This window comes from Cydia fagiglandana, chromosome 19 (assembly GCF_963556715.1).
Source record: "Cydia fagiglandana chromosome 19, ilCydFagi1.1, whole genome shotgun sequence".
Lineage (NCBI taxonomy): Eukaryota > Metazoa > Arthropoda > Insecta > Lepidoptera > Tortricidae > Cydia > Cydia fagiglandana.
Window position 1 is genome coordinate 3,864,773 of NC_085950.1, and position 26,657 is coordinate 3,891,429.

The window sequence follows — 26,657 nt, forward strand, 5'->3', positions numbered from 1 at the left end:
AAATATATGCGATAACAACGTTACCTTTTAGTTCTTACAATTAGTAGGGAAAGTAAAGGTACACTACGATGGACGATGTGAGTATGAATAAAGATGTATTATGATATGTATATACATAGTATCAGTATGGTATGGGTATGTTTACCCGAAAAGAAGGACAGCCTACAAAAAGAGATGGAATCATTTCAATTCATGTAAAAAGATGCAAATCTCGCAACGCAGTTCTTCTACTCTACCACAAAAAGTTTTGGGATGTAATGTGAAACCAAGTCGGTTATTTTAGTCAGTGCCAGGGGGTATTTTGTAAGCAAGTTTTTTTTAGGAAGATTATGATATTTTTGTAAACGTGAACGTTTACAAAAATATCATAATCTTCCTAAAAAAAACTTGCTTACAACCATGAGCCGAAAATATGATATTTTAAAAAGAGTGAAGTCGCTGCACAACACAAATTTTAACATAAAAGAAGACTACACAAAAAAAGTTTTGCAGAGGCGCAAAGAACTACAAGGAGAGATTGAAAAACAAAGAGAACAAGGTAAAAGAGTAATACTTCGGCACGACAAAATAATAACTCTTAAGGACAACCACCTCAAAGCTTCCGACGACAAAAGGAAATCAACAAAAAGAATTCTCTCGGAATCTCCTGAAAGCACAAGAGCTAAAACCACAACCGAGGTAACTGGCTGTGCTAGAAGCCAAAATAAGAAAAATAAGGTATATGATATTACTTCCTATATGCAAAAAGCCTCAACATCAGACTCTTCCTTAAGCTCTACCTTGGGAAAAGACGGAAAGCAATTTGAAATTTTACAAAATCGAAGAACTAACGATGCGGACTCCGAATAGCAATTAACAGGCCCCCCTCTACACCTTCCGCGCTGGCTGGTCCCCGGCACCAAATCGGAGATATATGACCAAAACCCCCCAAAACATTATAGATTACATTTACACATCGCATCCCTCAATGTACGAACACTACTCGCTGACAGTAGACTTACTGAACTCGCCTTCGCCATCAAAGATTTAAGATGGGACGTTATTGGTATGTGCGAAACAAGGAGAGGAACTGAAAACATAGAAGAATACCCAAATTTTATCCTTTACCATAGTGAATCGACTAATGGAAATCATGGAGTAGGCTTTTTAGTCAAGAAACACCTAAAAGACAGCATAATTAGAATGAAGAGCTATTCTGACAGAATAGCCTCATTAGAACTTACACTACAGAACGGCTCAACGCTATCTTTAATACAAGTATACGCACCGACCGAGGTCTGCAAGGACGACGAGTTAGACAAGTTTTACGAAGTCCTCGAAACAGCAATGGAAACAATAGACACGAAACACTTTTTAATAATGGGCGATTTAAATGCACAGATTGGGAAAGCGCAACTTCACGAAGAAAATGCATTCGGAAAATATTCTCATGGAAAACGCTCGAAGCATGGGCAGAGACTCGTAGAATTTACAATGGAAAAAAACCTTAAATTTACAAATGGCATGTTTAAAATCCAGGATAACAATAGATGGACTTGGCAATCACCAAACGGAAAGTATTATAACGAAATAGACTATATTATTACAAATCGATTCAAAGAGGTACATAACTTCGAAATAATTAAAAAACTTAACTTTAACACCGACCATAGGATGATACGGTGTAAAATTCATGTAGGAAAAACTGCCAGAACCAAGAAATTTAAAACAAACAACAAAACCTATTCACGAAACTTACCGACTCTATCAAGAGAAAGTGGTCTACACCTAGAGAACAAGCTGTCAAAAGCTGTTACATCAACGAATGACGTCCAAATACAGTATAATAATTTGGAAAAAGAAATATATAATATAATCCAAGAAATACCGAAACAATCGAAGAAAAAAAAAGGATCCTGTGGGTAACCACGTGCGTCAACTATTAGAAAAAAGAAAAGAGCTATACTCTATGACCACAACCTATGACGTAAAGACTGAAATAACACGGATAAGCAAAGAAATAAATAGGGAGCTCGGAAAACGCAAAAAAGAGTATAGAAAAGAGACTTTCGAGCAATTTATATCTCAGTCAGGAGCTATAAAAAAGGCGTATAAAGAGCTGAATCCGTCAAAAAAATGGACACCTAACATTAAGGACTGTGATGGTAAAACTAAGTCAGACCGGACTGACATAGTAAACGAAGCGACAAAATTTTACGAAAAACTGTACTCCACACACAACGATAACAACCAGGATAAGTCGAGATATTCTACAAGTGACGAGACATATTATGTACCTGAAGTTATTAAGGCGGAAATAGAGTTTGCAATTAAGTCTCTAAAAAATGGCAAGGCAACAGGGGAAGACAATATAACTAATGAGCTACTAAAATCCATCTTGGAGCCCCTATCCCGCCCATTGAAAGTCCTGTTTAACAACATTTTGGAAAAAGAGACATCACCTGAACAATGGTCTAGATCTGTTACAACTCTACTTCACAAAAAAGGCGATAAAAGTGACCTGAACAACTACAGACCGATAAGCCTGATGTCAAACCTATATAAAACCTTTTCTAAAGTATTTTTGAACAGGCTAGAACGGAGCCTCGACGAAAACCAACCAGCCGAACAAGCAGGGTTTCGAAAAAAGTACTCTACCATCGATCATATACATGTGGTATCGCAAATAATAGAGAAATCGAAAGAATACACACTGGACCTCTACATGGGCTTTGTTGACTTTTCTAAAGCTTTCGACTCTCTGGAACATACAGCAATATGGGAAGCTCTACTGGAGCAAGGTGTAGAGAAGAAATATATTAATACTCTCCATAGCGTTTACTCAAAAACTTCAGCTAAAATACGATTAGAGAGAGACGGACCCGATTTTCCAATAAAAAAAGGCGTCAGACAAGGTGATCCTTTGTCCCCAAAATTATTTTCAGCTGTACTTGAAACAATTTTCAGGCGCATAAATTGGGAAAATAAAGGCATCAAGATTGACGGCGTATACCTAAACCATCTGCGATTCGCCGATGACATTGTTATCTTTGCTGTAAACCCAGATGACTTGCAAAGCATGCTCCAAGACCTAGCAAACGAGAGCAGGAAAGTTGGTCTAGCACTAAACGCGACGAAAACTAAAATACTAACAAATAGTAGAAATATGCACCACGACATAAAAGTAGACGGCGAGAAAATAGAGCACGTGACAGAGTACATATATTTAGGCCAAGCCATTTCATTTGATGATTTAACCGTAAAGGAAATAAATAGAAGGATAGCTTTAAGTTGGAAAAAATACTGGAGTTTAAAAGAAGTTCTCAAGAACAAAGACATAGATATAAAAATTAAAAGTAGATTATATGAAGTAGCCATTTTGCCTTGTTTGACGTATGGGTGTCAAACATGGGCACTGCGAAAACAAGAAGAAAATAAACTTGCCATACATCAGAGGAAAATGGAAAGGAGCATGTTAGGAATTCGGCTATCGGACAGAATAAGCAACTTACAAATTAGGAACAGAACGAGAGTGCCTGATGTCGTAAAACAAATAAGAACCCTAAAGTGGAAATGGGCTGGGCATATCTGTCGCATAAATGATGGCAGGTGGACTAAAACAGTGACAGACTGGACACCTCGCAACGGCCACAGGAAAAGAGGTAGACCCAGGAAACGTTGGGAAGACGTGTTCCGCGAAATATGTGGACCAACATGGAGAAGACGGGCTATGGACAGAGAGGATTGGAGAGAAACGGGGGAGGCCTACGCCGCTCAGGCGACTTTCATAAACAAACGTGTTTAATAGAAGTAGAATTTGTAAATAAACATTATGTAGTGAAAAACTTTCAATAATATAGTACGTGTTATAGATTTTAGTTTTACATTTTAAGTTAGTTTTATAATCCAAAAATCACAGTACAATATTTTTAAGTTTAATGTAGTATTTTTAAATTGTAAAGTGTTTTATGATAGATTAAAGGCTTTTTTATTTTTTTATTTTATTTTATTTATTTTATTATGATATTTTTGAGAAATTACTTAACCAACCTACACTTTTTCCCGCAGGGCAGGGACACCCCGTATACCTATGTGTAAAGTAAGGTGGGGTAAGACTAACTTAGTTTATCTTGATCGGGGCAAGACTAACAGTATGAGGATTCCATACAAGTGATAGTCTTACCCCGGTGATAGTCTTACCCCACCTTACCTCATATGTGTTCAAACAATTTTTTGGGTTATTAATTTATGAAGGCAGCATATTCGATTTCTTCAGATTAACTTACACAATAACTTCTTCTCACTGTGCCCCTATTTATTTCTTAGTATCATTTCCTATAAGACCATATACCAGATCATACACCTTGTACCTATCTACATGCAGATACATAATGACACTTTTTAATGAATAGTTTTGTATGTAAAGGCGGACAAGTTTACGAAACTACTCAAAGTATTGTTTTGAAATATGTACATTTTACTAAGAAAGAGAGATTAGTTGCCATTAAAATAAAGGAAAGGATTAGTCAAATACGTAGTTTTTAGTGTAACATACTTTCGTAGATTTGTCGTTCGTAACTAAAATTAAAGAAGGTAAATATGTCCGATGCCACTTCAGTATGGTTGCAGTATATTATTGTAGATTAAAATATACATAAATAATAGTTTTAAGTACCAAAATAAGTTAAGAAAACAATTCCCGTGCCGTGTTCTATTTTCCGTCCTAGTAAAATCTAATTTCCATGGACACACTAATTCCCGTGCCCTGACCAAAATTTTAAATTTAAATAACTTTTATAGTTTTATGAATATTTTTATCCCATAAGAAAATTAATATTTATTATATTTTTTATCAAATTCTCAGCATATTTTTTTTTGTGTAATGTTGGTATTTCAAAATTCCATGGAAATTAGACAAAAATGTTCGTTTGGTGAAATTGACCCACTTGACAGTTCCAAGTTTGAATCAGCCTTCTTGCTTTGCCGCAAACCAGATCAGCTGACGCTTCGGCGCCATCTTGCCGCGAACTAGACTGCGAAATCGCCGTGAAGTGTGCGAGTGTGGAGACATACGTCAACGTCGCGGTATGTTCGCTCCGCGACGTCGCGCCGCGATTCGCGCACATAGTCTGGAGGGGGCTTAACATGTAGTTAGGTAGGTACTTCTCAAATATCTGCCAACACATGGAAATAACGACTCCAACGCTTCTATCACGAAGCTAAAGCTACAAACTGAACTAAAAACTCGATTTGATAATGTTCAAGAGACAAACTTTTTACAATTAAACTTTGTACTTCTGTACTTTGTTGTCTGTCTGTTGTTTGGACTTGTCAAACCTCTGTCTCACGCAAAAAAATCCTGAAAATCAAGTATCTCCGAGAGGGTTAAAATTAGATGGCTTTTAGATAGATAGATACGATTGTTAGCAACACTGGCGATCTTTAAAAATAAAACAAATAAAATGTAGGTAAGAATTGATTTTTAATAAAAAAATAACAGGCGGGTATTCTAGAGAGGCAAGATGATCGAGATGTAACGGCTGGTTCTTTGTTAAAATAATATAAGTTTAATTAATTGGAAAAGCAGAATACATTGATTTACAAATCAAAGGCTGTATATATTTCTGGAAGCAGATGACCTTTAATATATCCGAAGTGGTAAGAACGTTTAGACAACCTCAGGTATGTGTTAATTTTGATTACATACAAATTTTAACAACTACACGCCTACAATTTGGAATATCACTTGTAACTATTAAATAATATTGGAGTAGTGTAAAATAACTATACACTAATACAATATTAGTGGCATATGTAAGTAGTGCCAGTAAATTATAAAAAAAAAATATACAATCATTGTACAGGGTACAAGTATTGAGATTACAAAAATAAAGGAATAAAGGTGTTTCTGATTAATATTTGTTACCTATTTTACGAATTGACGTTTTTGATAAGCGATTAACTTCAACTTCAAACAATTTTATTGCCAATAGTTATATGACTTAAGTACCCTGTAAGGGCACAGCAATTTGTCTTTTACATAATTATACATAAGTATTAAGTATTATCCTTATAAACTATACTGTACAGACATTTTAATAAACTATGTATTAAAAAAAAAAGAGTTAATAATTATGCCGTTTCAAGTACTGTTTATTCCGGGAGGATCACCAAAAAAAAAACTCTTGCAGTGAACGGTAACTCTTCTAGTAAATACTTCTGTAAAATGGTCTCAAATGATTTGGGATTTCTTCACTTAAACAGATAACTGGTACATTACGCACACATTAATACATAAATCCTAGTTGGTGCTTTTATGTGCATTGCCATGTTAAAACTTCTCATTATACTTGATAGCTCCTTTGTAGATGAATTATCTTTTAGAGTGTCTATATTCCGATCACCATAAACAACAATATTTCTCTATTTGAGTGTTAAAAATTGAAGTAAATTATTATCAAGCTTGTGAGGAAAAACACAGTAATGGGACTGAGTTTTTATGGTATTCTATAAATTGTAATTGTTATGCAGTAAATGCTAGTTGTATCAATGCCGCAACATTTAAAAATGAAAATGAAAAAGGTTTAGTGAGGCAAATTAAAGTAGAAGTTTGACGCTAAATGTGGAATCATAACCTTATCCTCATTTTATTGTTCGGTATGAAATAATTATTTACTTTTGAGTGGAGAAGTGACGAAAAAGAAATTGTTAGTAGTCTGCTACTAATTGTATTACCAGTTGTAACTGACATGAGTTTATTTTCAGTGTTTGGAGTGTGTCCTCACGTCTACGGCGACGTGTACACATAAGACGGAATGTGTGATCTCGTCTACGGTGACGTGAGTAAGAAGGAATGTGTGATCTTGTCTACGGTGACGGACACACATTAAAAAAAAAGAAGGTATGTGTAATCTTGTCTACGGTGACGGATACACATTAAAAACAAAGAAGGTATGTGTGATCTTGTCTACGGTGACGGATACACATGAGATAAGGAGTGTGTGATCTCGTCTACGGTGACGTGTACACATAAGAAGGAGTGTGTGATCTCGTCTACGGTGACGTGTACACATAAGGAGTGTGTGATCTCGTCTACGGTGACGTGTACACATAAGAAGGAGTGCGTGATCTCGTCGACGGTGACGTGCACACTCGCAAAGAAGCGACGTCTACGCTGAAGAATTGTGTGATTAAATCGACGATGATGAGTGCAATTTCTGAAATAATTGCTTGCATAATCAACGTTATGTTATATCAAAGTGATACATTGCCATAGAACGTTTTATTTCATTTTAGTTTTTTATATGCTTATTAATGATGTATTGTATAAGATTAAATAAATTCTTGATTGTTAAGAGATATAAAATAAATGTATGAGGCCATACGCCTTGTGTAGAATGGCCGAGCATTAACCGGAATGGGGACATTCCTACAACAGAATGGCCGTCTGTTAGCAACACTGGCGATCTTTAAAAATAAAACAAATAAAATGTAGGTAAGAATTGATTTTTAATAAAAAAATAACAGGCGGGTATTCTAGAGAGGCAAGATGATCGAGATGTAACGGCTGGTTCTTTGTTAAAATAATATAAGTTTAATTAATTGGAAAATCAGAATACATTGATTTACAAATCAAAGGCTGTATATATTTCTGGAAGCAGATGACCTTTAATACGATTTATTACTAGCTTGATTAGGGGTCATCCATTAATTACATTACACGTTTAGGGGGAGGGAGGGGGTCAAGAAAATGTCACAAACAATAAAGATTATGATTATGATTACATTGTGACATGGGGGAGGGGGGAGACACAAACTTTGTGACGTAACTTTAACTTCATCAGTATCCGAAAATTTATTTAAATTATTTTATTCGCTGTACATTTAAATAACAAGTTTTTAAAACAATAATGGTTTTTATTCGTTAAATTTTCTTTCCTAAGCAGTTTTGGGTTATAAAATTACTAATATTTATATCGTCAAAAATATTTTGATAAAATATTAATAATACTTAGGTACTTACTTAATTCGATTTGGCGATTTCGTAGAAAAAATGTGACGTCACACTAGGGGGGAGGGGTTTGCCAAATGTGACCAAGTGTGACAAGGAGGGGGGAGGGGTCAAAAAACCTAGAAATTCGTGTGACGTAATTAATGGATGACCCCTATTAGCCGAACTTTACAAACGCACATTCTTTTCTCGAACGCACCATAACATACCAAAGCTTTACCTTTGCCCACTCGTCCCAAGTCCCAAATGCGACGTGCATTTAAAAATAAAATCTTGTCTCTGCCCGGCGCCACACTCGATTGGCGATAGACAATCGGTGATCTATGGTTATTCGGTTAAATGCCTCTTGGCCTTGCTGGATAATTAGGTACTATAGGGATTTGTCAATGAAATTATATTTAGTGAAGAATTCATTGAATTAAAAATGTCATTGGGTGTCTTTGAACCTTTGAACTTCGGGCACGGAATAAATAATAGTACCTACTATAAATAATAATAGTACGGACAGAAAAGACACTTCTTTTTTAAGACCGCTGGTGGCCTAGCGGTAGAAGCGTGCGACTTGCAATCCGGAGGTCGCGGGTTCAAACCCCGGCTCGTACCGATGAGTTTTTCGGAACTTATGTACGAAATATCATTTAATATTTACCAGTCGCTTTTCGGTGAAGGAAAACATCGTGAGGAAACCGGACTAATAAGGCCTAGTTTCCCCTCTGGGTTGGAAGGTCAGATATGGCAGTCGCTTTCGTAAAATCTAGTGCCTACGTCAATTCTTGGGATTAGTTGCCAAGCGGACCCCGGGCTCCCATGAGCCGTGGCAAAATGCCGGGATAACGCGAGAAAGAAGAAGAGACAGAAAGGACACTTCCTACAAAACTGAAGTTTGACAATACAGGGACGAATCATGCCGTCCCTTTCTACTTATATACCTACTATAAATAGCCTTGTTCAGACATGTTACCTAATGGTCGTTATGTCTACAGTTTAGTCTGAAGATCGATATACCCAGTGCTCCAGTGGCTGCGCAGATCTAGCCATCGCCATGGCAACGGGAGACCTAGCCCGGCCCAGGTGCACCGTGCGGGTTAACGAACGGTTATCTATGGTTAATTTTAAAAGATGGTTAATTCTATGCTCAAGTCAAGGGGTAACTGGGGACACGGGGATCATGAATCACTTTAGATTTTTTTTGGCTAAAAAAACTGATTTAGGAAGTTGAAAAATTTACCCTATTTACTTTATAAACTTCGATTTAATAGAAAACAATTGAAGAACTTTTAAATTCTACATTTGCAGATCTTAATACTGAACCTAATCTCTTCAGTTTAGATATTAATTGCTAAAAGTCGCACGAAGAATGTCGTTTAAAAATGAGAGCAAATGGAGTGAAAATTTTCGATTGTATGGCGGCTAGGTTTATGTTACCCATAAGCCTAATGGATCTTTATAAAACCTAACCTAAAACTATTTATTTAATTACTTAAAACGTCTACTAAACTCCTTTAAATTGTGTCCAAACAACCTTAAATTGATTTCTCCAAAATGGCCGCCCACGATTGAATAAATTGGAAGGCCAGAGACCTTTGGATTAGAGTCAAACTAAACTACACAAAGTGGCTTCTGTGATACCATCAATCTACATCAAGATTGGGAGTTTATTTATTTTGTGGCAAGTAAATATTATTATGTAGGTACTTTTACTTAAGTATCCATTCTTTTGCTGAGTTCCCACAAACAAGGGACTGCTGCCGGCATACACGAGTGAGACAAATACCAATGGGAATGATTTATATGAAGCGGCTTTGCCCGGCGGGGACAAATGGGAATACACCGTTCAGTTTCTTTAATAGTGACCGGGAGCTTGCTTTGTTTATTTATACACGACTGCCCAAAAAAAAGAATATTGTTTTTAAATTAGGTAATAGAGTTAGACCGTGAAATGTCTGCAGCGATTTTGATAGCCCACGCAGTGCAAGTGTCATTTTAAACGTCAATCTTCTAAGAAATTATGACGTATAAATAACACTTACACTGCGTGGGCTATCAAATCCGCTGCAGACTTTTCTTGGTGCGACTATAGTAAAGATTATAATGGTAATAGTATTTTAAGATGGAACGGATGAGTTTGCATTAGGGCTAGAATCTTTTCTATGCATGCTATAATAAATGTTCTCAATTATCTTAAAAACCGGGCAAGTGCGAGTCGGACTCGCGCACGAAGGGTTCCGTACCATAATGCAAAAAAAAAAACGAAAAAAGCAAATATAAAACGGTCACCCATCCAAGTACTGACCACGCCCGACGTTGCTTAACTTTGGTCAAAAATCACGTTTGCTGTATGGGAGCCCCACTTAAATCTTTATTTTATTCTGTTTTTAGTATTTGTTGTTATAGCGGCAACAGAAATACATCATCTGTGAAAATTTCAACTGTCTAGCTATCACGGTTCGTGAGATACAACCTGGTGACAGACAGACGGACAGACGGACGGACGGACAGTGAAGTCTTAGTAATAGGGTCCCGTTTTACCCTTTGGGTACGGAACCCTAAAAATGGATAGAGTGACCCGATAGACCAATTAAGGTAGTTGTGGTTGCATTCAGTTTTTTAGTTAAGTATTGTGTATACGAGTTTCTCATATTAGTTTTCGGACTAATACAGGTCGACATTTAAATATTCTTTCATTGGCACCGGTGAATCTGAATTCAAGTCGTATATTATAGTAAGCCCTAGATTAAGATTAAACGCCAGTTAGCCGTAGTTTCACTGACTCGATCAGACCTGAATCCAGGCTATTGATCGCTCCCCGCAGCCCTGCCTATTTTATTCAAATTACGTTAGTTAACCACAGTTAGACTACGATTAAGCCTCAGTTACCGTTGTTTCACCGGCCCAAGCTGAATCCAGGCTATTGATCGCTCCCTAGGCCGCAGAGCACTCCTATGTAGGTATTATAAATGCCTAGGTACGTACTTTTTTCTGTGTAAGTACAGATCGATGTACTTAGTGCATAATTATTTTCCTTCGTATTATTGTGGTATTATCACGGAAACGTAAGAACGTGTCTTGCTATTTTAGTCTGTCTCGGTACAAAAAGTACTGAGGTTGACTGGATAGAGTACGGAGTACTTAGCATGACAAATACGAACGTTTCTGAAAAATACGATGGGAAACAAATTATGCACTTTTTTTTACTATAAACACATTATTTATTGAAATTTTGAAACTTTAAGTAAATAAATATATATAAAAACGTAGAAACTAAAAGTATCCTAAATTAATAGGTAAAAATAAAACATCCCTAAACCTAAACTACAATAAAAAATCACCAAGGTGCCGTAGAAGCTGGCAACATTACCTCGCTGAATAGCAATGCTAATCTCAGATTGTAGTACATCTGTATTTTTAAGGATAAAGAATGCCTAACGTTAGACCGGGCCGTGTCCGGGCCGGAGCTTCCGGGGCATCGTTTTCTATGGAAAGCATCACGTGATCGCCTGTCATGTTATAGAAAAATAAGCGCCGGAAGCTCCGGCCCGGACACGGCCCGGTCTAACGTGAGTCATCCTAGGTATCTCATACAGCAATATACATAATACAGTGATTTCGTATTCCGTAATGCGTGTCGCCCATCTGGTCGACGATTTCATCTCCATATAAGCCAACTGGCTCTGCCAAAATTCAATCCAGTTGGAACCCTGCCACAGTAACTTTAAGAGAAATTACGTGGCGTTTTCAAGCGGGTTGGAGATGGCTTAGTGCGACAAGGTTGTAGAGTTTGATTGGGTTTTATCTTTTTAAAGTGGCAAGTTTTTTTTTAATAAATGGTGATTCCATGAGGTGCTTTCGATATGTTACGACTACGAGTTACAATGTATGAGTAGGTCCTACCCTACATACTTCGAAAGATATTTTTTAATAAGTTAAATGGATTCTGTTTCAGTTTTTCGTACAAAACTGCGGTAAATACGGCCCATCTGAAAGTACCTATAAGTACAGTCAATGATCATTGATATCATATGGTTAATGGTACTTAAGGTTGTGCAGTAGACTTGATAGAAACATAAAAGTCTGCCTTTTTAAGTCGTATTTTTACGTAAATCTAATATGACACCCCATCCCGTGCGATGACGTCACGCCTCCCCGTTGTGACTCACAGGGGTTGAGGGGTTGCGTTCCCCCGACTCTACAATATGACTCATATTTACCTTATTTAGGTACCAATATAGATATTCCTTGTGAAACACTTGAGGAGTACAATCTATGTTTTAATTATTTGCTAGTGTTACAGGCCACACCCGGTATAGTATATAGGATATTTCCGTGCTCTTATAACCCGGCAACCTTCAAATCAAGAGTGAACAGGCACCTTCTGGGCGAGCTCGCTCCATCGTAGGCCACGTCTACGCCTCGGCTAGTCTGTGGCCATGAGTAAACCCATGCATAATAAAAAAAAAAAAAGTAATTTCAAAGGCGGGGTAATTTGGAAAATGGCAAATATCTACTAAACTAGAAGCACTTTTCTACTGTAGTAACAGTACGGTTACCATCAGTTTGTCACTGACATAAACGCCGTCGAGAACGTAATTTACTTTCTATACATCTCGCTCGCACTCGCATATTAGTACAAACGGGACGTATAGAAAGTAAATTACGTTCTCGACGGCGTTTATGTCAGTGACAAACTGATGGTAACCGTACAGTACGCAAGATGACGTGGCAAGCGTTGCTGTAGCGTTATGAACCCACGTCGTCCCCATACTAATTGTATAGAAGAGTGAAAAGGTACCGTAAAATGGGGTGAGTTGGTAGATTTGACTTTCAAACCTCGATAAAATTTTATTTTTACATCTGAAAACTGAATGGTGTATATAATAAGTGGTTCGGACGTTTGTATTTTAGTTTTTTTTTATGTTATGTAATTTGCAGTTTGTAATTAATGTGTTGTTATTTATAGGTTTTGTAGTTTTGTAATTTGGGTGTAGTGTAGTAGTTAAGTTAATTGTATATTACCATTGTGAGTACGCTGTGATAATGATTTGTAATTTATTTTATTTTAGTTTGTATTTTATTTTGGGTAGTTCCATTTCATAACGTTGACGATAGACAGGGAAACCCACCTCACCCCGTAGTGCCTCGTATTTGGGGTGAGAGGGTTTTTCATACAAAGGTGATTTTGGAAGATTGTTGGATCGATTTTTTTTATTATGCGTATTACTATAGCCCCATTTCAAATTGGAATACATTATTTTGTAGCCAAAATCCCTTCTCACCCCCCTCTCAAACCTTCTCTCCCCATTCATAACCCAACTCTCCCCGCGAAACCTACTCGCCCCGTTTTACGGTACCTATTGGATTAAATTACTTACATTGGAAAAAACCCAACCCAACCCAACTACCCAATCCGACAACTCAAGACAGATCGTCTCGTCTTGGCGCCGAAGGATAATGCCGGCTACATACGTAACGATAAATCGTTGCGATAAAACTGTGCAGTCCGACTGTGCAGATAAATCGAACCGTGTGTATGACAAATCGTTACGATAATCGACAACGATTTGTCATACACACGGTTCGATTTATCTGCACAGTCGGACTGCACAGTTTTATCGCTACGATTTATCGTTACGTGAGTAGCCGGGGTAAGGAGAGCCGACCCCACCTAATGTGGGATAAGGCAAAGAAAAAGAAGAAGAGATTATTAAATACAAACTTTATACAGATTTTTAGAGCTTACACTAAAACCAGGTCCTATGTAAGATTACCTTTTTAGGGTTCCGTACCCAAAGGGTAAAACGGGACCCTATTACTAAGACTTCGCTGTCCGTCCGTCCGTCCGTCCGTCCGTCTGTCTGTCACCAGGCTGTATCTCTTTAACCGTGATAGCTAGACAGTTGAAATTTTCACAGATGATGTATTTCTGTTGCCGCTATAACAACAAATACTAAAAACAGAATAAAATAAAGATTTAAATGGGGCTCCCATACAACAAACGTGATTTATGACCAAAGTTAAGCAACGTCGGGAGTGGTCAGTACTTGGATGGGTGACCGTTTTTTTTTTTGCTTTTTTTTTTTTTTGCATTATGGTACGGAACCCTTCGTGCGCGAGTCCGACTCGCACTTGTTTTGTTTATTACCGGTTTCCAGAAATAGTGCGTTGCCTACCGTACCACGCGTGTAGGTAGGTACTTACCTACAATATATGATGGCTGTGTGGTTACTTACAGTTAACCTTGACACGAAGGTCACTCACGAAAGCAACCCCTGTTACTCACGTAACATTAAAAGGGTTGTGGCCTTAAGGATGACTCACGTTAGACCGGGCCGTGTCCGGGCCGGAGCTTCCGGCGCATCGTTTTCTATGGAAAGCGTCACGTGATCGCCTGTCATGTCATAGAAAAGTAAGCGCCGGAAGCTCCGGCCCGGACCCGGCCCCGTTCTAAGTCATCCTTTATTAGCATTTTTATAAGTAATCACTAGTTCTTCAGCGTGACTTCGTCCGCGTATTATTCGATAATTCACTCTCTTAAATAGAATATAAAACAAATAAGTTAAACCTTGTAAACTTACTTCATACTTGTAGCTAGGTTACCATAGGTACGTCAGGATTTCCCCTGACATGTCAGGATTGTTAGTCCCTAGTCAAGATTTTTGGTCCCTAGTTAGGATTACAGGAGAACTTGGTAAGTGTCAGGGTTTTGTAGAAAGCTCGACTAATTATTAGAAGCTAGCTAAAAGTTTGGGGTTGGGCAGAGTACCGTAAAACGGGGTGAGTAGGTTCCGCGGGGAGAGGTGAAGTTATGAATGGGGAGAGAAGGTTTGAGAGGGGGGTGAGAAGAAATTTTAAGGCTACTGCTACAAAAATAATGTATTCCAATTTAAAATGGAGCTATAGTAATACGCATAATAAAAAAAAATCGATCCAACAATCTTCCAAAATCACCCTCTCACCCCAAATACGAGGCACTACGGGGTGAGGTGGGTTTTCCTCTTTATCGTCAAAGTTATGAAATGGAAGTACCCAAAATAAAATACAAACGTCCGAACCACTTATTATATACACCATTCAGTTTTCACATGTAAAAATAAAATTTTATCGAGGTTTGAAAGTCAAATTTCACCCAACTCACCCCATTTTACGGTAAAGGAAAGGTATTTTTGTAGCTATAGTACCTACTACAGCAGACCTACCTACAGCATATCTATATATGGCCAATATGGTGGCGAGTTCTTCAATTAATGTACGTACTTAATTAAAAGCATACGAGTATCCTATGGCATACAAATTTATCACTACATCTTATAAAACAATGTCCCCCGCCGCGTCTGTCTTATGTATGTTCGCGATAAACTCAAAAACTACTGAACAGATTTTCCTGGTTTTCACCTATCAATAGAGTGATTTAGGAAGGTATAGGTGTATAATTTTTTAAGGTTTTGTGTAACCCGTGCGAAGCCGGGGTGGGTCGCTACTCGCTAAACTGCAAAACGTAATTCAAGACCAAAAAAAGTAAGAAATGTTGCCACTTTTTTAATAGCGCGTCTTGTATTTGTGTACAAATAAGTAAATATAAGTACTTTTTCAAATAGTGGGAGTGAAAGTACTAATGAATAAATTATCTTAGCGTGATTATTTATTAAAAAGAATTTACTATTTTACAAACAAATTATTGCAGTGGCAACATTGTCTTACTTTTTTTGGTCTTGAATTACGTTTTGCAGTATAGTACAAGATAATTAAGATAACAGTGTCAGGTAGTCACCTGACTGAAACTAATATATTTAGGGTTGTTAGTTTTAATTTAGTATTATTTATAGATGTATTTAGCTCATAAGTTTATATTTGTTTTTCTACTGTCTTTTTCCCAATTACCTACCTTGCTCCGACTAATTTAATTTGGGCGTTGGGCACACCCCTATCGTGTTGCCCTCGGTGACGTCAGCGGCTCAGAGGGGCGGCAGCCACGACACCATATTTAGATTATTTACTGCTACTAAATGTTCTTATTACTTATACCTTTCATAAAAAAAACCGGCCAAATGCGTGTCGGACTCGCGTTTCTACTTTCTAGGGTTCCGTACATAAGTTTGACTCACGCTTGACTGCACATTTCTAATAGGTTTTCCTGTCATCTAATAGGTAAAGAACTATTTTGTGTATTTTTTTCAAAATTTTATACCCAGTGGTTTCGAAGATAAAGGGGGGAATGGTCATTTTTTGGCTATTTTCTTAAATAACTTCGAACCTATGTATTTAAAAAAAATAAAAAAAATATGTCCATCTTTGGGTCACTAATTTACATGTGTACCAAATTTCAACTTAATTGGCCCAGTAGTTTCCGAGAAAATAGGCTGTGACAGACGGACAGACAGACAGACGAACGAGTGGTCCTATAAGGGTTCCGTTTTTTCCTTTTGAGGTACGGAACCCTACCCAGCAAACATTTTAAGTATTTTTTCCTAGGCTCGAAGAAGATTTTACCAATTTAAGTGAAAATGACGTCCTAAGTCACCAATTATTTTACGTATTGTACACTTTCACTTCCAAGTCAAAATATAGGGATAATAAAGGTTTACCCTTGAATTACCGACAGACATTTCATCGTATGTTATTTCGAAGACAACGTTTCAAGTATTTTCATTTCATCGACAAGTCATTGCGTCGAAGAATTGATACTAGTAAATTTACATCGGGGACTTTTAATTGGCACTCGAGTTATTTCGTATATATGTAGTTTATATCGTGGTATTTCTTTACGGGTTTTCTTATTTCATTTTGGATTGCATTTAATAAAATTTATTACGCATAAAATTATTTCAATTTGTAATATTTGACTTTGATAGCCGTTCGTTTATGTGTGGGGTCGCAGTTCTAACCTAACCTAAACCTACTTTGAAAGCCGTTCGTTTCTGTGTGGGGTCGCAGTTCTAACCTAACCTAAACCTACTTTGAAAGCCGTTCGTTTCTGTGTGGGGTCGCAGTTCTAACCTAACCTAAACCTACTTTGAAAGCCGTTCGTTTCTGTGTGGGGTCGCAGTTCTAATCTAACCGAAATCTAAAATTCTTACAACAGAAAAATGTATAAATGAGTAGTACGACATAAAAATGTATTAAAGTAATACGTCGAACAAATGAATTGCAATGTTTAGTAGTTGTGCCAATTAAAATAATTTGAAATTAATCAGCGATCAAGTAATATTCGTTGAATAGTATTTCTACGCAGTAAGAAAAATTGAAATAAATAGTATATGAAACAAAATAACGCCAAACAATATTACTAGTACTAACGTTTCGATGAATCGTTGTCGATGAAATAATATTCGATGAAAAGTTTGTCGGCAAAACAAGGGTACACCGATAATAAAACGTAAATTTCACTTCATAAATACACCATGAAGTCAGGGACTTAGGGGTTGAAAATAAGGCAAAATATTAGGTAAAATTAACCTTAAACCCTGACCAATAGGTCAAATCTACTAATAAGGTATTTTAGGTGTATATGCGACGTAATTATTTCTTATACGGGGACTATGAAGTCAGGGACTTAATGGTTGAAAATAAGTCGAAATATTAGGTAAAATTAACTGCAAAGTCTGACCAATAGGTCAAATGTACTAATAAGACATTTTAGGTGTATTTGCGACGTAATTATTTCTTATACGGAGACCTTTAGGTCGTCGATTTTATGTCGATTTAGCTACTAATTTTAGGTAAATGTTACATAAAATAGATACCAAATTGCGACCATATAGTTAAAATCACTTGTAAAGTACTATCAATACCATAAGGTTGTGCCGCCATTTTCTTTAATTATAACGAGATGCTAAATATGAAATTGCATAATTTAAGTTGTTATATCTTGAATGGTGCCATCGCACGGTACTTCATTGTGCTAATATTCAAAATAAAACAATATTTTTGATCAAGTCAATACACTCAAACACACAAATATTCAATTACAACACTCAATTACAAGCAAATATATGCATTTTGATTTTATAAATTGTTGAAAACTTAAATATTTCAAAAGCCCATCGATAGTTTTGTATGTAAACCTAACATACTGCACGAAAAAATTTTCTGTGCACTAGATTTCATCGTTCTTCATCAGCGTAATCGGCCTAAATTATTTTACATGACTTAGTGGCCGCCATTATCATTGCACAACTTAAAGTTGTTTTCTTGTTAGACATTTTGTTTCTGAGTGAAAAGAATATATAAGCGTAATGTTTGTGTCTCTTTTTCTCTTCATCGCGTCTCATCTAAATATTGCCTCGCAGAGTAATTATATGGATAAAAATATGTCGCCATCACGTCTAAAGGTGGTAAAGAATACCAAATTAGTACATTTTCACTACGCGGCACGTCGTGGCGACGTCGAATCCACGTCGGGAACATGACCTAGTGTTGACCTGATGGTTGTAATCACTAATTTACCGTCAATAAATACGTCGCCGGCACGTGCGTTTTTTCCCCATTTATGTCGACTCGACGTGCCCACGACGTCGATTCGACGTGCCTCATTTTGGTCCCCTAAATTGTGCCACCTAAAATAGGTGCCTTTTTCGGAATATCGACCAAAAATGTTTGCTGGGTAAAAAGTACCTAAATTGTCAGTCGCGAGCCCTGCAAGTTCTGCAACGCTCTCTATCGCACGATTGGGGGTCATCAAGAGCGCACGAGCGACAGCATGTGTCTTCCTAAATACCCTATTTCGTTAGGATCGCAAAGCTATTCTTCCCTCATAAGGTTATCGTAAACAAATCCAATGCCGAGCTTGTCAACAATCAACAAGCGGCGCCTACACGATGACTTCACGGCCTGAATCACCGGTCCTCCCACCGAGGGACCGGATTGCTAAATAAGCACATTGAGGGGACCACAGAAAACCGCCTGTACAGAGGACCTTTTTTATAAAAAATGGCTCAGCGAACTTATCATCCCCACTCACTATTCTTTTCCAAAAATCAATTAAAACTGGTTGTGTTCCTGAAATTTGGAAAAAAGCTTTCGTAACTCCTATCCCCAAGGGTCAAGTTAGCCAAAATATTGAACAGTATAGGCCGATTTCAAAATTATGCCAATTTAACAAAATTTTCGAAAAGATAGTCACAAATGAACTGTCCCAAGTAGTCAAAAATCATATTAGCCTTAATCAACACGGTTTCTACAAAGGTCGTTCGGTAGACACTAACCTATTGACTTTCACTAGTGATATCTTAGTAGCGATGGATGGAGGCGCAAGTGTAGAGGCCGTGTATACAGACTTTGCCAAGGCTTTTGACAAAATATGTCACAATACACTTTTACTCAAGCTTTGGCACCTTGGAATACACGGAGACCTATTCCGCTGGATTAAATCATATATAGAGAATCGGAGCCAATGTGTTGTTCTAGCAGGCTACGCCTCTCAATGGAAGTCCATTGGTTCCGGGGTACCACAGGGATCTCATTTAGGCCCTTTACTGTTTACGCTTTTTATTAATGACATAGATAAATATATTAAAAATTCGAAAGTGCTGCTCTACGCAGACGATACAAAAATTTATAAGATAATTCATTCTATTGAAGATTATTATTTGCTCCAAGATGACTTAAAAAATCTAGAGACATTTTGTACCCAAAATAAGTTATTTTTAAACTTGAATAAATGTTATGTTATAAGTTTTTCTAAGAAAAAAAATAATCTTAATTATAATTTCACATTAGGCAACAATCGTCTGAGTAGAGTAACACAAATTCGCGATCTTGGAGTTATTATGGACTCAAAACTATCGTTTATACCTCATCTAGACTCGGTTATAAAAAAGGCGTACAAACAACTAGGTTTCATTTTACGATTAGGAAAGCCATTTAAAAATAGTGTCACTTACAAAATCCTTTTTAACAGTTTTGTCCGCAGCCACCTCGAATTTGCCTGCGCAGTTTGGAAACCCTACCATAATGTTCATAGTGATAGAGTGGAGCGAGTACAAAAGAAGTTTGTTAGAACCCTCGATTTTAGAACTGGTCATACTCACCTTAACTATAATGAATCTCTGACACATCATAAACTCCAAACTCTTGCTAGTCGACGAGACTGTGTAGACTCTGTCCTACTTTTCAAAATATTGAATAATGTGTTAGATGTCCCCTCACTACTACATCAAATACATTTGAGAGTTCCTCATAGACGTCAGCGCCAATGTCAGAAGAAAAAAATGTTTTCCATTCCCTATAGTAGAACATGCTATGTAAAAAATGTATTTATGAGACGTGTCTGTAAACTTTTTAACGAAAATGAAAAACTTTATAGTTTAGATTTGTTTAACTGTTCCATAAATTCACTAAAACGTGCTTTTCGGTAATTAATTAAGTATGTAATTTTTCATTACTTATGTCTCTTTCCGGTAATTTAATCAATACCCATTAATTTCACTCCGACTCTCGTGAGTATACCTATATGTTCAAACTAATCTAGTACCTTATGTTTATGTTACTTTATTTTACAGACTGCAATTTTTATATATAATAAGGAAACTCCAGGTCTTAATTTAAGAAATATTTTTGTAAACCTATTTGTAAACGACTGTTTGTTTCTTCTTAAATAAATAAAGAAATAAAGGACCTATACAGAGTTACCGAATTAAATACCATATAGTTCCACTACTTGACGTTAGATGTCGACTATGAAATAACGCACGTTTAGGTAAGAAAACTGATGTATGGTATGGAATTACCACTCTTTCCTTACTTATACAGGATGCTTCCTGTAACAGGAGCAATAAATTAAACTCAAGGCTGTACTCCTCAAACTGACCAACAATTGCAACTTGTTCAGCAAAAATTCCAAAAATTCAGCAACTTTTAAAAATTATTAATCATTTAGACTTCCTCATTTTCATACAAAATAAATATTGCCTTCAATGTACGCTGACATCAGTGTGTTTGACGTTACTTGTCACGCTTTTAACATAACAAAATTTGCAATACATTGCGTCTTAGAATAAACTTTAAAGTGTAATAAAAATCAAACCATGAGTTATTTTCAAAAGTTGCTGAACAAATGTTGGTCAGTTTGAGGAGTACAGCCTACAGTTTAATTTATTGCTCCTGTTACAGAAAACACACTGTATTACTGGTATGGGTCTTACACATATATTGCGTTAAAGATGGTGGACAATATTTTTACCGCTTGGCATGATACTGCGTTGCGTTGTTGCGACTCCGTAATGTCAAGCGCGACTTTAATGTACCGTAAAATCAAGTAACTTTCGTCAATATTATAATTATCACTCAATTATTCTCCTCGCGGAATGGAATTGTCTGTTGACAGCAGTTGATTGGCATCGTTAGTCTCGCCAGCACCACATGGCGACAACTATCTATCGACCCTCGTTTATTTCCTTATGTTGTAATTTTAGCCGCGAGGGACTCCCACGCACCCACTCTAACACAAACAGCCTCATCTTACTACCCATTTCTTATAACTTCAGACCTTTTTTTACGTTGAACTGTGGGTATTTATAGTTCTCTTCTGAATGGGAGTATGTTGGTAGTTGTTTAATGTGATTTAAAACGTTTTCGGCTTGTTATATCGGAGCAGGTCCGCCAACGCGCAGGATATGCTGAGCTAAGACAGAATGTGTTGTGCAGAAACTAGTTCCGCGAGTAGGTATTGGAACATTGTCGGCACATAACCCTAAAAATCCTGACATTTCTTGTATGGTACTTTTTCCAAGCTTCTCCACTGTTCAAACTTTTAGCTAGCTTCTAGTAAGAGAGTAAGAACCCTGATCCTGATAGGGACTCGCAAAGTCCTCGGCAATCCTGATTAAGAACCAAAAATGTCATTGGTAATGCGCGATGTCACTTCAATATTCAATCCTTCGTGATAAAATGAGTTACGGATTAAATTTTAATGCAATTTATCAACGAAAGTCAGTGACAGCGCCCGCATCAATGCAGCATTCGCAGCAACAGCACAGGTGATATTCGCATTCGGTTGTGTGAGTCGTTATTGCTACGGGGCTGTCCATAAATTACGTCATCGATTTTTGACGATTTTGACCCCCCCCCCCCCTAAAATCATCCAAAAGTCATGCTTCGAATGACCCCGTTTCCTCCTACGTCATGCTACCATCATCCGATGTCCAGACCCCCCCCCCCCTAATTTGAAATGACGTAATTTATGAAAAGCCCCTACGGCATCTTTTCCGCCGCTGTACTGTATCTGATGGAAGGCCACTTTGTGTCTTTCGACGCCTCATAACTGTCGCCATTGGGACGAATCAATCCGTCACTCATTTTATCAAATAACTGGAAATTGCCATTTGGGGTTGAGACCCTTGGCCCGTGGAGTCCTAATGCTGTACAACTTTTTAAAGAGCTTACAAAAAGGCTTATAGACTTCACTGGTGACCGAAGAGCTGACTGCTTTCTCGCTCAATACAGCTTAGCAATACAGCGGGGAAATGCTGTCAGCGTCCTCGGCACCATACCAAAGGGCCCCAATTTCTTAGACATTTTTTTTTATTTAGTTTAGTTTTTAGTTTTAATTTAGTTTTATTTTATAGATAAGTTAGTTTATTTTTATTTTTAATATTTGTAGGTATCTAACTTATAAATAAAAATTATCAATGCAAGTTAGGTACTCGTGAAGAATCAAAAATAAAATCAAAAACCTTAGATGCTAGATCATACGGAACCCTATAATATGACTATGACTGTACATTCTCTATTATTCAGTTTTATGTAACGCACCGAACCGTTAGTCATTACGATGGCCTTTCGATTATTAATATAATTAAAGCTAAGCTTAAGGTTAATCTAAATTCATTATCTTCTTACAACCGCGCTGATTCTTTTTATAATTACCTATAGTTGGTCCAAAAAAAGTCTGCAGCGGATTTGATAGCCCACGCAGTGCAAGTGTCATTTATACGTCATAATTTTATAGAAGTTTGTCGTTTAAAATAACACATTCACTGCGTGGGCTATCAAATCCGCTGCAGACTATTCATGGTCTGACTCTACTAAAAATGCCTTAGCCAATATCGATGATTTTTACAAAGTAAGTACGTTCCAAATTTATAACAAAGGTACGAATAAAGGCCCCTGTTATGGCTCCTCTACACGATGGGCCAACGCCGGCCACTCCAAGGGACGCATTTATGCGTTAGAGGGAGCAAGCGATATTGCTATCTCATTCTACCGCATGGCTGTGTCCCTTGGAGTGGACGGCGCTGGCCCAACGTGTAGAGGAGCCATACATATTGGGCCAATGCAGGCCAGTCCAAGGGACGCAATATCACTATGCTCCCTCTAAATGCGTCCCCCAGACTGGCCCACGCTGGCCCAATATGTAATGAAATGACACTTGAAGTGGTTCATATATGTAGTTCCTATTTAAGTTACAAGATTAGAAGCACATACCTATACCTTATAAATATAATATAATTCAGGCTATATGTATACGTCCCACTGCTGGGCACTGGCCTCCTCTCATACGTGAGAGGGCTTGGGCTATAGTCCCCACGCTAGCCCAATGCGGATTGGGGACTTCACATCGTTTCCGCACGATATTTTCCTTACCGAAAAGCTAGTGGTAAATTTAATATCAAAAGATATATTCTAGAAATATAGATTTTCACTAAGGTAAGTACCCCTATTAACGACCCCATTAAAATTGGCATTCATTACCGCGGTATGTACAAAATAGCGTTTAATAAGAAAGCTTATTAACTTTCTTTGAATCTAAGAACACAGAAATAAAGCCTTATCTTTTGACTGTCGAATAAGTATAACACTACTACGAAAACATCACACAAACAAGTCGAAAAATGTAAACTAGCGTATCAAGAGCGCAAGATTTGGTTACTCCATACTAGGGAATGCAATCCCGCATGAGGAACTCAATCCCGGTATTCCGCGGGATTGCCATTTTAAGTCCCGCGGGATCCCGGTATTTGCGGGATCCCGCAAGTTAGTATACAATTTTACGAATTAGTACTAAATTTGAAGGTTGAAAACAAAAAGTAAACTAAAATTAGAAATAGTACATTTTGTATTAAAAGAATACGGTATAATGACAGTAATCAAGAATTTAAGAACGTGTGTAAAGGCTTAATTAACGCGATTTCGTAAGTCCTGTACCACTCGTGGCACACACAATGTTTTTCATCACACCTGTGAGGAAAAAAGAGGGAAAACAATAAAAAATCTGCCTAATTTCGGACGTACCTACATAACAATATTCCCTGGGTACAAATTTAAGATTTACGGACCGCGTCGCCTACGTAAAATAACACCTTTTACGAGCAAGTGTGATGAAATAAATAGACAAATTCGGGTAAAATGCTCTTCCGTGTCATTACTCCTTTCCTCCATAGATGCATTTAGGCTCCGTGAAGAATTTTCGCCAGTAGGCACGTGCCCGAGCCTGTGTTCCTTGTAGTAACACGTAAGAACCACGTCGCTCTTCGATCCCGCAAATCCCGCGGGATCCCGCTTAATTTACGAGCGGGATTAATCCCGCAAATTGCATGCGGGATCCCGGTATTTCGGGATCCTGGTATCCCGGTATTGCATTCCCTACTCCATACTAACACGCAACACCTCAAGTAAGTAAACGTGTATTTTATTTAGTGATTAGCGTAATAATGGTAAATATTATGGAAAGACTAAGACTTGAGATTGATTCTTAGTTATTATCTTTATGATTCCCAAATACTTTATTTGCGATATTTGCTCGCCAATAGGGAAAAAAATAGGAAATTAAAAACCTCGGTGTTAGGTTCCATTTTCTTTGTGTGACACCTAATTTCGAGGTATACCTCGGTAATAACGGAAACGGTATTTTAGATTCGAGCGATCTTATATTCATATATAAATGCACATTTCCTTGACTTTTGATGTTATTGAATTATTTAACCACCTATAAAACTAAAGAGCTATTAACGTGGTATGAAATCTATGCAAGAACTCTTAATTTTGATTACAATTTTAGACACCTTCTCACACGTTTTCTTAGAAACCCTTATATGAGAAACTCGTTCAAGTATTGATATAAAAACAGAAGTATGTTTATAAAGCTTATTTTAACCATTGTTTTGTAATATTTGCAATCATCCATATTGATAGTATTAAAAAAAATACAAGATTACTATTTATTTTGATCAGTCGTAAATGAGTTTTAAAATTATTTGAATTGAACCGTTTAACGATGGTTAGAAAAGACATCACTCGGTAATAAGCTGTATGAGAACCTAATACAGACCCACCCAAAACTTTCATGGCTTCGAAATTAATAGGTTCTTAAAATACCTAATACTTTTGATACTCTTTTGTATACCAGGTACATAATAAAAGGGTTCTTAAAATTCAAGGGCCGAAGACAGGACCGAGAATTTTCAGACCTAATGTTGTACCGTTACACACAATATTTTTTATAAGGCAGCAAACATAAAATGATATATAAAGTCAAACTAAATATTGGTTTTTAGATCTTTGCCTAGAAAATAGATTTTTTTTAAATACAACTCTTGGCTATTGTGATATTTGTGATCATATAGAGTAGGTATAGACAAAGGACACGGCCCCCTACGCACCGCGCTTCAAGTGTAGCTGGTTTAGATATCACTGGCAGTCATTTAATCGACAAATAGAAGTGCTGGAGTAGAAAAATATATTTTATGTTAAATATATAAAATAGACACACAACACAAACATACAACATTAACATTAACTTACACAGATCTTGTATATGTATTGTGGATAATATAATTGTGATAGCCTGAACGTTTTGGCGCAATTTGCCCTCCACGTCCGGTTGAAATAATTAAGTACCTATTTATTTAACGTAGATAGGTAACAAATTAAACAAGAATTTCGACAGCATCACCCTTGCTCGTAAAGGGTACCCCACGATGTTTTTAGCGTTAAAGGAACCAACTATTTCTATTTTAAATTTATAAATTAAATAAGTCTTATAATATGAAAAACGTAGGTATTGAATATATGGTATTTTATCCATTATTGTCAAATAAATAATATTTATCATAATTATGGAACTAAAAATGCAACGAGTTATCTACCCTCGTAAAAAGGAACCCACATCCGCGGTATTTGGGTAACAGTGGACCATTACCACGGTAATAGGCGATTTCGACATTTTGGTTTTGATAATTATTTTTTCCTTTATAATTTTCTAAAACAAGGCCAGAAACTAAAATAATATAAACTTTAATTAACAAACTAACATAAAAAAATATGTCTTGGTCCATACACCGTCGGTTTATGCTTAAATTTTGGCTCTTTTTGGGAAACTTGCTTAACCCCCTCGTTAATAGGGGTACTTACCTTATCACGATTCGAACCCGCGACCTCCGGATTGAAAGTCGGATGTCATATCCACCCGGCCACCACCGCTATCCTATTGTATACCTTATCAGGCGTGGCTCACTCCGCGATTTCGTCGCTTTGCTACAGGTAGCTAAAAGTACATCCGTTCGACCCCAATTTTGGGGTTTGTAGGGTTTGGGTTTTGGGGTGCGCTTGTGGCGCTGTCGCCACCTAGCGGCCATATCTGTGCTGATCGTGATAGACGCGTTTTGTTAGAGAGTGAGTATTCTGTACCTAGTACTATTATTTATTCTGTGACCTTATGCACATTTAACTTATCTAT

General features: G+C 37.1%; 1 protein-coding gene across 1 annotated transcript in view; it reads left to right on the forward strand.

Moving 5' to 3' along the window:
• Window positions 1–26,657, forward strand: part of LOC134674183 (uncharacterized) — a 42,309-nt gene that overhangs the window by 7,776 nt on the left and 7,876 nt on the right. Inside the window, exon 3 of the mRNA XM_063532240.1 lies at window positions 493–678. Within this exon, the coding sequence (XP_063388310.1) occupies window positions 493–678 (186 nt within the window). The remainder of the gene's footprint in view (window positions 1–492; window positions 679–26,657) is intronic.